This window comes from Musa acuminata, chromosome BXJ1-11, assembly GCF_036884655.1.
Source record: "Musa acuminata AAA Group cultivar baxijiao chromosome BXJ1-11, Cavendish_Baxijiao_AAA, whole genome shotgun sequence".
NCBI classification, from domain to species: domain Eukaryota; kingdom Viridiplantae; phylum Streptophyta; class Magnoliopsida; order Zingiberales; family Musaceae; genus Musa; species Musa acuminata.
This window is the reverse complement of record NC_088337.1, coordinates 180,769-196,461: the sequence shown is the minus strand read 5'-3', so window position 1 is coordinate 196,461 and position 15,693 is coordinate 180,769. Positions and strand designations below refer to the sequence as shown.

The following is a 15,693-nucleotide window of genomic DNA, read 5'->3' as shown; positions in this document are numbered from 1 at the left end:
TAGTAAGCTCTTAGACTTCTCAGTTGGTTCTGACAGAACTTCCGACGAACTGTCACGAACGGTCGTTGCACACTCGCAACAACTCTGTTCAACAAACCGTTCGTTGCTCACACCTACATGTACAGCTGCTTGACAGCATGTTTTCTCTTGGTTTTGGGTCATTTTGCTTGTAAAAATATAAGTTCGAACAATCTGCAGCGTTACAAAGCGACCGCTCACTGAACTGAGCAAAACAGCCCAAAACAGCTCCGTTTTCACGTGCCGCGGGCTGATTTCTAGAATCTGCCTCCGCTCACCAAAACGTCAGCCATCTCAGCCCCTTTGAACCCCCCAAGTGGCACAGGGCTGGATGGGGCTTCGGTATAGTACCGAGCGTTGAACACTCATTCACAAGTTCGCACGTTGCCTTGACGGGAACTTGTTGTCGCACCCGGGACTCGGTGAGCAGCTGTTTGTGGGCTTGCAGCTGTTCATTTAACCTTCTAAAACCCTTGTTTTCCCCCTCTCCCTCTTTTCTCTTGTGCACGCAAGGTGCTCGCTAAATTGCTTCTAAAGCTTCCCCTTTTCACGAGACTTCGGGACTTGTCTGTTGCTCGTTCTTTCGAACTAATCAACTTTCTCTTTTACAGGTCCTTCGGGACCTGCGAGAGGTTACAAGTGGGCTGATCTTTGTGAAGCAATATCGTAAGGGCGAAGCGCGATTTAGGCAACGCAAGCTAAGTTCGCGTCTTGGCCGCAAGGGTGCCTCACGCCTTAGGCAATTCCAGCTAAGGCCGTGACAGAATGTTCAAACTTTCGACGAACTCTTGAACTCACAATGAAATCGCGTTCTTGTCTCCGGGACTTCATTTTGCTTTATGCCTTGCTATCGTAGTTAATCCTGCACATATAAAAATATACTTCGATCTAGACAATTATTGCTAAGCATGAATCATGTTGTTTGGCATGTCATTAGTCCATCGACGCTTCGTCCGATTCTTCGGCGCATCGTCCTCTCTTGCTACCTATTTCCCAATCGGCCAGTTGACCTTCGCAACTTCGATATCTTTAGTGCAATATCCGCTCTTCTTGGCCTGATGCCCGAATCCATAGCCCGAAGCCTTCTGTCGATATGTCGACCAATCCTCCGGCCCGACGTCTAATCTTCTAACATGTTTTCCTATGACGTAACATGATTCTTCCTACTTTAAATGTCTCTCGTTGATCGAAGCATCCTGCGTCACTCAAAACATAAATTAAATCATACACTTATCAATTGGTTTCATCATCAAAATCCGAGGTTCAACATATAACACATTAAACATAAGGCCCCTTTAATCAAAATCAAAAAGCAATACGAAGATCAATATGATACACATTATTGCTTCTTAAACACATACATAAGATTAATCTTACTAGGTGTATAAGCATTAGATTAATATTTTATTATATTTTTATAAAACGTGTAATTGTCATTATCAATTTTTTAAAATAACAGTTAGTGCAGCATATAAAAATAACAGATTTGAAAAACTTTAAAAAACTTCTTACGATGAAATACCATATTAGAAATGTACTTAACTTGAAAGCATATGGAAGTATAATGAATAAGAAAGTAAAGCAATTTGTAGTATGTAATTGACAACAATAGAAATGCAAACCAGAGAAGAACATACCAATTTTATAGTGGTTCGGTCGTCGTGACCTACATCCACTCCACCGATTCCTCTTCTGTCGAGGCCACTGACGTCTACTAACGATCTTCCTTTAATGGGAGAAAATCAATTACCCTTTCATACCCCACTTTTCATTTTCACGGGTTTTGGAGATAACATTTTACAACCCTCTTTTACAAGGTATCCCTCTCACACCTCCCTTAGAACTCTCTCTAAGCTTTAGGAGAGGGGAACTCAACTTTCTAATAGGATTTATAACTTTAGAATCATAGAGTTTTACTCAATCTTTCTTGCTACTCCATGGATGAATAGTTGGGATATTTCTATACCCAAAATAGCTTCAAAACTTAGAGCTAAAATTCAAATCCTTGAGATTTCGGGGTACAAGCAGTACCACCACCTATAGCTTGACATTGGGCGGTACCACCGCCAAGGAGACTGTGTCTAGACGGTTCCACCGTCTGACAGAGTCTCAGAGACTGTGTCACGACGATGCCACTTGTTAGGTCACTATTTGAGCCTTTCACTTAACCCAACACAGCCTAAACCTGAACTCAATTGGCTCTTAGTTGAGTTGGTCTAATTAGATTCTAAATCAACCCAATTGAGACTTAACCTAACTCGATCTAGGCAAATTATTACAAGCACTAATCATGTGTTGTCCGACATGTCATTGGTTCTTTCGGCGCTTCGTCCGATCATTCGGCGCATTGTCCTCTTTTGTGGCCTTTGCCTAATCGGCATATTGACCTATGTAACTCCAATCTCCTAGGCGCAATGTCCACTCTTCTAGGCTCGATGCCCGAATTTTCGGCCCAAAGCCTTCTGTCGACATGTCGATCATTCTCTTGGCCCGACGTCCAATCTTCTAACATGTCCACTCTAGCCTAATATCCGAGTCATCCTGCTTTAATCAATTTGCCTCTCCTAATTTACGTTAACCTGTATCACTCAAACACTGCTTAGAAATTTTACAACGATGTACAAACTCACCAGCCATTTCTCTGCATACATTTGTTTAGATATCTCATAAAATTTATTCATGGAAAAAAAAGAAAACCTTGATGATTAGTTTCCTAAATGGGGTACTCTTAATATATAGCTTATTATGCTTGTGAATAATTTGGTGCATTCACAACTATCTTACCGAACATACCTTATGGCCAAGAAACATTGAATCTTCGAGATCACCTCACACGATTTATGAGAAATTTTTATTATATTATATTTCTTCAATTTTTTTTAAATTATATTTCATTCCCACTTTTTCATTCCGAAAAGTATTAAAAAAAATTCAAATCCTACATAGAGCATTCATTTTGGAGGAAATAAAAAAGGTATAAATAAATAAATAAATAGAAAAAGGAGAATTCAACAAGTGATAATAGAATAGATCATTGCATATTTGATATTCTACAGCTCCACAAAAGAGTGACTCTCGATTATTGTGTATGTGTTGATAATGATTTGTGAATCACTGCAAGTATCCTATGAGTTTTATCTATTATGTTTGTAAAGACCTACTTGTATATGTGATTGATGTTAGCGAAAGTATGTGAATCTTTAAGTGAAAAATCATTTTTGGTCTTATTAAGCCTCGTATTTCTTGTAATTATTCAAAGTCCACTTAAAACCATTAGTTACGGATGCTATATACGTATAAATAAGATATGCAATCAATTTTCTTCTCTTACGTGATTTTAGTTAGGATGAGTATGGTATGGTCTACACCGTACTAATTCCATTTAGTAACAAATCTCCCCGATGCATTGACAATATATCACCCATACGTACCACCTCATCATTGCCAAATACTATGTACCATATGTACCCTACTAGTAGACGTCATTTCCTTAATATCGACAATAATCCCATGCTTGGGTTGGGTTGACAACTATGTGCTAAACCTGAGCCTGAAAGATTTCTTATGATGGGAGTTACTGACGTGATAATGTGGTGGAGTCAATTTAATTTAATGTAAATCCAAGTCACTCAAAGTTCAATTTGAGTGACATCAAAAGGATTGGATTTTAATTCGTTTCAATTTTGTCGTTCCACTCGGTGGCGGCTTTCCTCCGAAATTATGTTTGAGCGCCTTTTTTCTTAAAAAAAAAAAGAAGAAGAAGAAGAAGAAGAAAATATTGTTTAATTTAAAGTAATTTTTATATAAGGAATGAAAAAATAAATTAAGTAATTACTATATTATTATTAATCAATAATTTGCTACCTTATAAATAAATAGCAATCCCACCACTCCTCCTCGTCCGTCCCCCATAATTTGCTTAGAGAAAGCGAGAAGAGGGAGAAGGAGATGTTGCATCCACCTTATCTGCCCCACCTCCTCTTCTTCCTTCTCCCCTTCCTCTTCCTCCCTTGCTTCTCCGCCGCCGTGTCCGAGACCATGGGGAAGGCGTGCAATCAGACGCTCGACTCCGTCTTCTGCATCACGTCTCTCCAAGCCGTCCCCAAAAGCGACTCCGCTGACCTCCCCGCCCTCGCCCTCATCGCCCTTAACCTCACCTACTCCAACGTCACGAGCTCCGCCACCAAATTGCTGGCTCTGCAGCGCGAAGCTACCAGCCCCGCCATCAAGAACTCGTTCGAGGCCTGCTCGATACTCTACAACAACATCTTCCAGCCGCTGCGGTGGGCGTCGCAGTTCTTCGTGTCGAAGCACTATGATGTCGCCCAGGCCATGTTCGCAACGCCTCTCTTTGCCCCGACGAACTGCGCGGAAGCTGCGGGAAAGGTGATGGAGAAGGACGGCAATAACACGTTCTACCTCATGCTGATGACTCGAAAATTCATGGAGCTCTCGAGTTCGTAGTTGCGTTGTTACTTGCGGAGGAGCATGAAATGCATTGCATGTATTTGTGTCTGTCACCGAATAAGATCATGTTCCTTATGTTCATGCTCATGGGAAATGAACACATCGTCATCTTATCTGGATTTCTCTCTCTCTCTCTCTCTATATATATATATATATATAATTGCTAAAAAAGAATTTCTCAAAAGACATCCTTTGAATTTCTTAAACAGTTTCTTAATTCGAAAAAATTCAAACTATTCCTTAAAAAATTAACTATACTTTTTCTATTTTTAAAAATAAATAAATAAATAAATAAATAAAATAAAATATCAAGACATTAGAAACCATTTGATATATCGATTAAAATAAATATCTATAATAATTTGAAAACATATCACCTAAATAGAAATAAATTATTAATTTAATATAATATTATGATTATTATAATATAATTTTATAAAATATATTTGAAGACACTATAAATCTCAACAAAATCAACTATAAGCCTAAAAAGCATGATATCGATAAGCAATTTGCTTTCGGGAAGTAATGGAGTTCTTGGGCTTAACTCTACGTCTCCTTCCGAATCGCTTATCCGTTCTGCCGCCGCCTTCACATTCGATCTCTACTTATCCCTCTCTCTCTTGATCGATACGGCGATGGCTCCGTTGTCGGCGCTAGTCCAGTACAAGCTGGGGTTCTTGGGCGATCAGTCGGTGGAAAACCGGCATCATCACCAGATTCATGTACGACAAGTTCGACAATGCCTATCCGGTCGATCGGTATTCCTTTGAGACCCGCGTTTATATTTGTATGTTTATCATAGAGATCTTTTTCTGTATCTAGGTTCTTGAATTGGAGATTGGTCGCCCTTGTTTAGGGTTCTTTGGTTCCGATCATGTACTGTTGGTCATTTCTAATTACACTGAGATTCGAGTAGGAACGATTTTGTTCTCTAATATTCCGTTCGATGTTGTTCGACGGGAGTATGCGATCTGCCTCTCGGGTGGATTGTTGTCGGCTATTCTGATCATGGATAGGAGTTACTGTTGCCACAGGAATCTGTGTGCAATAAGGAGGCAACAGGCTCCTGTCGCTGGTTTGACAGGAGGTCTGGCTGCAGTTGGCCTATTGCTGGGCTGTTCTAAGCCCATGCAATTTGCTGGATTTGGTCTAGAATTTTGTAGGTGTTGTTGAAGCTGGTCTGGGATGTTCTTTTTGCTGATCTGAATGGACTGTGGCCATGTATATTATAACGTGAAAACTTGCTAAATTGATTTTGCTGATTTTTTTAATAATTAAAACTTGATTACAATTTGGAGTTCTTCGGGAACTGCAATAATATTTATTTCATCTGACCTACAGAAGATGATTCAATGGTCAACTGGTTGATGTAAGTTTTGTCTTTCTGCATGTGTGTCGTAAATTGGCTTATATAGCGTTGTCAATGGCTATTTTTCAAGAAGAGATTAGAAAATGTGTAGTAGACATATAATAGCTTATACTTCCTTTTGAAATTGTCCAATCTTTATCATGCTTAGATTACTAAGTTGATTTACAGACTGTAAGTGACATAGATTTTCTCTCAAAGACTATGTAACTTGAAGACAGGACTGTCAGACTACAGATTTGGTAGGTTACCACTGTATTTCAATCATTCTTATAAATTGGGAATGTTTTTGTTTTGAGAAGTGCATTTCATTTCTGATTCTTTGTTTGTTGGTTTACATTCACTAGATGCCCATTTTGGTGTGACTATTATTGCCTATCAGCATTTTTTTAATCCAACCTTTGTGCTATAAAAATTGTACTTATTCGTCATAAATATAATTTTTCTTAATATCTGTTGATATGTACTAACTGATACATTAGCGTCCATTATTTGACTAAGATTTGTCTGCGATAGGAATCATACTTTGTTCTATCAAAACATTTTCCTGATGCTTGGACTGATGTCGAAGTGATTTAACTGTTGCTGTAACTTCTTATTTTCCAAAATTTACCAGGAATCTCTCTCTCTCTCTCTCATTCTGATATTTAATTCCTCATAAAAAAATATGGTAATAGAGTTTTATTTAATTATTTAAACTGGCCAAAACATTGTGGAACGTTAAGGTTTTGGAAATCCAAACTTCAAGAATTTGTGGGCATTTTTTTCTGTTCTGCTGAGCACATTGTTTGTATTACAGGAACTTGCACGTTACGTTTACAGTGTTTCATTAGCTATGAGCGGACTGTTGAAAACATGTTGGCTGCTTGTTTCATATAGAGAAGAAAGCCGGGGCTCAGTTTTCTTTAATTATAGTAGGATTTACAGACATAAATTACCTTATCATTATGGTTTTTAATCGAGACTCACCATATTTTGAACAGGCAACAGAATATTAAGACCAACTTTTAGGAAGAATATTGGTTAAAAGCTCATATGAACTTACTGATACAGTAAGCAGGAATTCCAAAAGATACTTAAGTATTCTGTTTTGTGCTGGTTCTTAATGTATGCTTTGAAGATTTTTGTGCTGAGAGTTATTATCAGGGAATTTTAATCTACATAGGGACATAGCTGGTTAGGAGAGATTTAGGAGCCTCTGATTCCAAGCTACATAAGGGACTCCTGTGTTGCTGTCATTGTTTATGATGCAAATATGTTTCTTTTGTAAATTTATGTGGATTCTTGGTTTATATTCAAGAAAGTTTATTTCTGAGATACAAGTCCAGAAGACTACTTGCAACACTGCAGAATCCATTTAAAATTTCACATAGAAAATTTTGTTTTCTTTATTGTTTTATCAGATCAACTTCTTGTCATGTGGTCTCTAATTGATTACATTACTCCCATTGCAGGCTGGCAATCTTTCTTAACTACTTCAAAGTGGTTTGAAGAAGTTTGAAGAGTGGGGAACTGATGTTATTATCATGCTTGTTGAGAACAAAACTGACCTTGTTGACAAAAGGTGAGAACCATGACTCAGTGATATTTGTAACGTTGCTATCTTTTTATCAATTCTTTGCTTCTGGGAGCCAATGTTAGGGATGTCAATGGATCAGATCTGACCTGTCTGACCTGAGATTTGATCACGGTGCAATCTGATTCAACCCAAATAATTGGATCAGAGACAGATCAAGGTTGATCTAATCTGGTTATGACCTAAGTTCATTTGAACTTTATAGTGTTTTATATATTGAACTTCATCCTACCTTAGGAAAGAGATGTTTGGCCGAAGCCCTATCTCTTCATCCTCTCTTTCGTGGTTCGCGAACCTTGTAGCTTTGATGCTTGGTTCCTTCAGTCCCTAGTAGTAGCATCATCAAGTAGTCTCAGAAGCTAGCCCGTGCAAATTTCCATCATAGGAAGCCTTAAGAGCTGACCATATGGGTCTTCCATACCAAGGTTAGCATGGTTGATGATGAAGGGCAAGATATGGGTCTTCCCTTTTGCCCATTCAGGTACCAAACAGATAGCCTGCTTGGACCACTTTCAAAGAGTGCATTGGAGCACTAGCCCAGATCAATGGTGTTGGTCTTAGTTCGGACCGGTACATATCAGTTGGTACCAACGTGCCTTATGTCGGTATGTCAGTACATACAGACAAATTAAACATTACTAAGAAAAGTGAAAAAATACTTAAAAATAGAAAATATGTCTATCCAATCCAATCCTAAAACTCTATGTCATTAGTGTCCGAGCATGGTAACATAAAAAGATATAATTATAAAGAATGATGCTAGTCACACGTAGCTATAATTAAGAAAAATTAGCTCTAATATCAAGAGAAATACACTAATCAATTGTAATTACCCATAATAAGATATTAATAAAGATATAATCATGTCAGAAGCTAACTAAAGTGTATAAAGAGCATAAATACCTTTAATTGAAGAGATCTTCCACCAAATGACTTGTTTGATTAATTGAATCCATGCAATTGAATCTGTAATCACTGATTAGGATGCTAAATTGAGAAAGAGAGTGAGAAAGAATAAGAAAGATAGGGGTAAAGTTGTGTGAGTGAGAGGGAGTGAGGAGTGTTTTAAAGTATACTAATTGACTGTTGGACTAGACCCAGTCTTAACCCTTCATCTGGTAAGGATCGTTACCGATCGATAGATATCCATAATGGACAAATTTTGATTGTTTCGCTCGAGATATGTGGTGTATCGGGCTGTATACCCCCACCTGTTAAGTGCTGCCCGAAATGTGGCAGTTTGCGTGTTGGTCGTCGGGTGGACTGATACACGCCACCCGTATCATATCATATTGAACAGTACGATGTTCTTTGCTTTGGAGAGTCGTTGAGGTAGTTGGAGATCGTCGGGTTATAAAATTATTTGTCCCATTTTAAAGATCTTCCTGTTGGCTGTATATTTTTATCCCACCGTGCAGCTGTCATTTTTGTTGATATTGTGAAACTTATGACTCTGCTTTTTAATCTAAACTATGTTTCAGATTATTAGATTAAAAGAATTCTGGTTCTCTTGTGTGTTTATGAGCTGGACAGGTCTTAACGGAGGAAGGAGAAGCCAAGGCCAAAGATCTTGGTTCATGTTCATTGAAACAAGTGCAGAAGCTGGCTTCGATGTAAAAGTATGTTTTTACACTCTGTGATTCCTATCTGTGGCTGATTTTATTTCTAGACAAACTTGTTATCCTAGTCACTGCAGATATGCATCCTGCAATTGCACATACTGTTGAATTAAGTTTAGTTTATATCAGTTGGTCAATTAATTGCACTATATCTATTTTTGTTCACAAACAATTAGGTGGAGTTGTAATTCAAATAAAAATAAAATAAATAAAACGAAATGCACGCATTTTAAAATTATATTAGATGTGTCTTAAAAGAACTATGAGTGTTCTAATTAGGTGAGCTGATAAGATGAATATTTTAGTATAAACAATAAAAGGTGATTGTCTAGACCATGTGTACTCAATTTTATATCCATTAACTACCTGAACTTAATTTAGTCAAGTTTAATCTTAAATAAAAATCCATGGTATGCGTCTCCAAGGACAACAATTGCAATTGACATGATTATTATTTTTGATCAAGCAAAGATTATCCTGTGCTTATTGGGCATGTCACGTTAGCATAATATCTAAAGGAATATTTTCTCATGATGGTATGATATATGAATCAAGCTTTCTATAGCTATTGTTTGGATTTTGAACTTATTAAAATGAAGCTAAAACCCACTATGATCCAACAAGCATTGACTTTTTAACTATTTAAAAGGTATTGTCGAACAATTCTTTTGTAGGAATGGAAGAAGTGAGATATATAATGTGCACGTGTTTTGTCTTGCAAGAATGGGATATAAGATACATATGTTTTGTTTTAACCAAGGTGGGGTATGAAGAGTTTTCTATCCTTAGGTTAGAGTGGCATATGAGACGAGAGATTCCCACTTTTATTTTTTTTAATCCTCAAGTGAAGTTATTTTCAACTAGCTTCCTTTTCTCTGCCACAGGTGATAGCAGTAAAAAAAAAGAAAAAAAAAAAAGAGTCAAGTCAATTTCCTGAGATCAGATTGATGATCAAATTGAATCATATTAATAATATCTCAATTATTTGCTCATTGTAATTAGAATATTTAAATGGGTAATTTCTTATAAAAAGCCCCTAATTTGCCCTTCTTTCGAACAATGTCCTAATGTTAGTTTTTTTTTTTGTAAAGTCTTTTTTTAAAATGATAAAAGTATCCTCAACTAGTTGTTTGTTTGTGTTTTTTCTTCTCATTTTCCTTCCTATTCAAACTCATTTAATTCAACCGGTTGAACTAAACCAAATTTTGAACTAGGTCAAAACATATAATATCAAACAGAATATTAATATACGCCCAATAAAGTTCATATTTATTATTAAAAAAATTATTCTTATTAGTTTAGGAATAAAAATAATTAAATAGTGAAATTAGCATGTTAATTTATTCAAAAACCAAGAACAATCAAATAGAGAGATTTTTTTTATGTCAGTTATAATATTCAAAAATAAGTTCATAGTTTTTTTTTTTTTTTTGCATATTCACAAAATCAAACTCAAAAGAAATCAGTCCATATAAAAATAGGGTTTCAAATACATATTCAGACTAAATAAATAAGAAGACTTCATGTCCGTTATAATACTTTTTAACAGGTTTGCGGTGTCTTTGAAAATATTATAAGCTTGCTTAAAAACATTATAATTTGAGGAATTGGATCAGTTATTTTATGGACCGGTCCAAATGAGGATGGATACCCTTAAAAAATAAGATACTTTTCACGAAATAAAAAATAATAAAGGTGTTTTTTTTTTTTTGCCACAACAATTCGTCCTTTGATATTCTTCGTCTATGTCTCACATTATTAATAAAACCATGTTTCCTCAAAAAGTGTATATGTTTTCAATCGCTGCTGTTAGTGCTAGGCACTAACTAACGTTTGCTGGGCACCACTAGGAGACAACGTGGCGGCGGCACTAATCGCATAATAGTTTAAGCACCTTAATCCCCCCAGCATAATAATAAGACAACTCATAATTAGCCCACCATTCCGATGAGTCGCTCTTGAAGAAACCTTGTGGGACCCTTTTTTGTTTTTTGTAGTTAGGCATCCAAACCAACTCAAAGAATTGATCAAACAAACTCCCATCCACCTAAGCCCATCCAAATCTCCACCGGAGCCGAAGGCTGCGTTTCGACTGGTTCAAACCTTATCATCATCTCCCACACTCGACAGCGACAAAAACATACATTCTACTTTGTTACGCCGGACTGCTCCAGTTTTTAATGGCCAAAAGGGTGGCTTTGACTTCCACCCACGTTTGAATCATCTCATCGGAGCCACATCCACTGTCTCGGCCTCCTATACCTACCCACCTGCCTGTGTTCCGATTAAATCAACCAATTGCAGTCTAACACTTGGGATGAAGACGACAGATAGATAGACAAGGTGATGTTAATGTGCACGAATCCATCATGACATACATAATAGGTAGGATAAGGGGGACCATTTGGGTTTGACTCCTCAAAATATGAGATGAGTTATCTAAAAAGAGACGCTACTTTTCTATCTATCACCCCTTCCGACACTCGAAAACCCGACACCTTTTTGCAGATTCGATATACTGTCAGAAACGCCAATCGATGGAATAAACATATTGCAATAATATACACCAACCAACCAACCAACCAACCATCTGGCTCGGGTGCACGAAAGGAGCTGAAAAAGCCTGTTTACTTGGCATTCCAGGGGAAATATATATATATATATATATATCAAAAATAAAGAGAAAAAAAAACATTTTCTTATATTTTTATTTATCAAAAATAAAGAGTAACTGTTGGAACAGAAGCTTCAACGGAACTTACCCAAGTGCGCAAGCTTCCGCGAGCGATTGGGACACAGCGCCGGCTCCCCGGGGGCCGCCTGCTGGTGATGGCGCGGGCTCGGGAACTCGCCGCAGAGCGCCAGACCCGGTCCCTGGAACCGCCTCCGGCTGGGGCCGCCCGGTCGCACCAGCGGGCTGAGGCACACGGCGAACCCCGCGAGCCCGCGGCCGTGGTGCTGGTGCTCTGCCGTCTCCCGACGCCTCGGCGACGGCGTCGGGCGCCACCAGCCCGCGACTGGAGATTCCGTGTTGTACCCGCTCTCTGGAGCGGACCCCCCGGACTCCGGTGACAGACCCCGGACACGACCTCGGCAGAACCTCCTCGGGTTCTCCGCCACCGCCGCCGCCGCCGTAACGGCGTCGTCTGCCGAGAGCAGCCGCGACATCTTCTTTTTCTTCGGGCGTCCGTTAGTGAGCCCCTGGAACCAATGGATCGATCGCGGGGATCTCTGAGCTCGTTGATCGGGCATGGTCGCCTCCTCGGACCTCTGGTGGTGGCCGAACAGAGTTGAGAGGATGGAGAACTTGGCGGAGCCGGACCGCCGGCCGACAGATGATGAAGGCCCGGCCTCGTGGTTGCCGGAGGAAAGGTGGGGCTGACCGCAGGCCGCGGACGCGCTGGCATCGGATCGGCGGCAGCAGGCTAAGGGGGAGACCGACGAGGGAAAGGGCAGGGGGAGGGGCTGCGGTTGCTGCTGCTGCGGCGGCGGCGGCGGGGAGGGGGAGGGGGAGGGGGAAAGGGAGAGGGAGCCGGGCGGCGAGTGGTCCCCCCGAGCGGCGACGAGGGCGAGGAGGTGCTCGCGGAGGCAGGAGGCGCAAACGCCGGCGCCGCTTTCGTGGTTGTGGTGCCTGCACTTCATCTCCGACCCGATCGCCCCTTCACTCCTCGCCTCGCTTCCGGCATTAGAAAGGAAGATTACGAAGACGAAGCCGTAGAACAGATCGGGAAGGGTTAGGATTCTTCTCCTTCCTCGCTTAGCACACGTATATTGCTCTTTTGTTTCTCTCTCCCTCTCTCTCTCTCTCTCTCTCTCTCTCTCTCGCACTCTGATATTTAATATCCCCGCTTTCTTATTCCATATGGGCCACGTCATGCTTTACAATCTCCATCACACACACATATATATATAATATGCTTGAGTAATTACTTTTAATTTATTGGTTGTTAAATTGTAGAGTGTGTTTATTCTCTTGCGTCAGCGTATGGTGATTGGGTTATGGCCATTTCCCGAACAATAATATGACAGACGTGGGTGTTTTGGCGATGCTGTATCGTTCCACTTTCTGTTGCCACGTAGACAGAGAGCCTATCTTTAAGTCAAACCACTTTGATATATTTTTCAGGGTTAAAGATAAAATACGGAATTTTATTGCAGTAATTTTGTTTAACAAGACCATAATATCATTTCGAGTTTAAAATATTTTAGATTCCACACGTCAGTACATACATTTAGCTGTCATCTTTCTTATATGTTAGCATTTTTCTAAATTAAAATAAATCATTTTATTATAAGAGTCAAACTAAATTAAAATAAAATATTATGTGTTCGAATTCATTTGTGGCATATATGAGGATAAGGGGAGAAAGCATGATAAAATGAAAGATCAAACTCCTCCGGAGAGTAGTCGTAAGTTTAGGATTATCAGCTAGAAGATATGGTGTAGTGTAGTGGGCTATTCGAGACCTGAGCCATGATTGAGAGTACTTATTGGTGAAGACAGTGAACCTTGATTTCGAGTACAACTAACCATGTTAAATAACTCTTTATGACATTTTATACATTTAGGTACTAACTCGAGCTCTCGAAAATAGTCATTTCACTTGCGCAGAGGTAGGAATTTGTTTTCCTTATCGTATTTCTTATCTATATTAAGCTTCCTCTCCTACTTTCGCTTTAACCTCTTCTTATGTAATTCGAAGTTTCTATACTAAATCAACGAGTCAAATAAGAATCTCTTGCTCACTTTCTACTTAACCACTTTAGAGAAGGCAAAAAACGATAAGAGTCCCTAACTCAATAAAATCTAAAGATATATCATGATTGCTAATATACTCCATAATAAAATAAAATATAATATTAATGTGTTTAGTCCTACAATGTTGAATAGGATTTTTTATCAAACAAATTGTACTAGTGTTATCATATTTTTTATTGATTTTTTGTAAATTTCTTAGGTAAGGTTTCCTTAGAAGATGATGTATCCGATTTACTTTGGGGAGTAGAATCCTCATTTAAATTTAATTTATCAGATTTAAAATCATCATGAAGATCATTTTTCTTAATTTTGAGACATTAATAGTTTCGAGATATTAATAATATAAATATATTCTTCGATGACTAAGTATCTCTTGTTGAAAACTTAATAAGCTTTAGAGATAGAGCAATATAAAAAAAATATCTTCATCAGATTTTATATCAAATTTTTCTAAAGATTCCTTGTGACTTAAAATAAAATATTTATAATAAAAAACTTTAAAATATGAGATGTTGGGTCTTTTATTATTTTATAATTTATCATGAGTTTTAGATAGATGAGGTCATATAAAAATCTTATTCATAACATAATATGCTGTGTTAACGACTTCGATCCAAACATATTTAAATAGGCTATGTTCATTAAGCATAATCTTTGTCTCTTGTATGTTCATATTCTTTCTCTCAGTAATTCCATTTTATTATAGATTTCTTGGAATAGATAAATTATGATCATATATATTCAAATTATAGAATTATAAAATTATAAAAATTATAATTTTTAAATTCACCACTATGGTCACTATGAATAGAAAGAAATTATAAAACCTTTTTAATTTTAAACTTATTTATAAAATTTATTAAAATATTTAAAATAATCATTTTTGTGTGCTAAGAAGTACATCCAAATATAGTAACTATAATCATCAATAATCACAAAAGCATATTTGCTATCTCTTAGACTTATGATATTAATAGGTCCAAATAATTCATATGAATTAGTTGTAATGATATAGAGGTATTTACTTGATTTTGGATTTAAAGTTACTCCTTATATGTTTTCTCATCACAAAGTTACTCCTATTTAGAATAATCTAAATGATAAAAAAAAATAAACATTTGGAAGGCATTTGCATTCTAAATCATTTAAGAAATGTACTAAAAGAAAGACATAAGAGTAGTTAAAAAACAAAGAAAGTTTTGTCCCTATCAAAATTCTATACAAAATGTTATATTTAAAACAAGATAAATAGGTCATAATTCTTAAAATTTTAGATTAACAATTTTGTAGTTAAATGAGGTTGATGCAATTAGAAAGAATAAAATTCTATAAATTACTCATAAACAAGAAGAAATCAAAAAATATAAATAACTCTAGGTTCAAAACAACACTTATTAAGTCAAAGCAACACTTATCATTCATTCTTCCCCTTCAATTCTTATTCTCTTTTCTCTAGCACTAAGCTTCCAATATAATATTATTTTATGTAAGAAATTATTGACTCCTCATAACTGTAGCACTTGAGACTTAAACACTTAGATATCTTAAGATAATGAATGATCTTTCTTGCCAAACAATCAAGTAGAATCTTTTTACTTAAGATAAACTTTAGAGCAAAGAAGCCACTTCAATTCATTTATATCAATGTTTATGGTCCTATTGCTCCAACATCTTTTGGTAAGCGTCACTGTTTTCTAACTTTTATCGATAATTATACAAGAAAATTTTAAAATTATTTCTCAAGAAAAAAAGGAGAAGCCTTTAGTATATTCAAGTAGTTCCAAACTTTGGTGAAGAATGAAAGGAGCTTCTACATTAAAACTATTTGCTTCGATCGAGGTGATGAATTAACCTCTCAAGTATTTGAAGGTACGGTGGAGAGAAA

At 37.4% G+C, this 15,693-nt stretch overlaps 2 protein-coding genes and 1 long non-coding RNA gene across 3 annotated transcripts; 2 read left to right on the top strand and 1 right to left on the bottom strand.

Annotated features, from left to right (window-relative positions):
* Positions 1-3,966: 3,966 nt before the first annotated feature.
* Positions 3,967-4,482, top strand: LOC103970811 (putative invertase inhibitor). The gene has a single exon (XM_009384740.3). The coding sequence runs from the start codon at positions 3,967-3,969 to the stop codon at positions 4,480-4,482; it is 516 nt and encodes a 171-aa protein (XP_009383015.2).
* A 508-nt stretch (positions 4,483-4,990) lies between these two features.
* Positions 4,991-9,192, top strand: LOC103970032 (uncharacterized). The gene is made up of 3 exons (XR_001976194.2): positions 4,991-5,246; positions 7,309-7,418; positions 8,964-9,192. It is a non-coding gene; the product is annotated as an uncharacterized LOC103970032 (long non-coding RNA).
* Positions 9,193-11,797: 2,605 nt separating this feature from the next.
* On the bottom strand, positions 11,798-12,691 carry LOC135596364 (uncharacterized). The gene has a single exon (XM_065088420.1). The coding sequence runs from the start codon at positions 12,689-12,691 to the stop codon at positions 11,798-11,800; it is 894 nt and encodes a 297-aa protein (XP_064944492.1).
* Between the last annotated feature and the right edge of the window lie 3,002 nt (positions 12,692-15,693).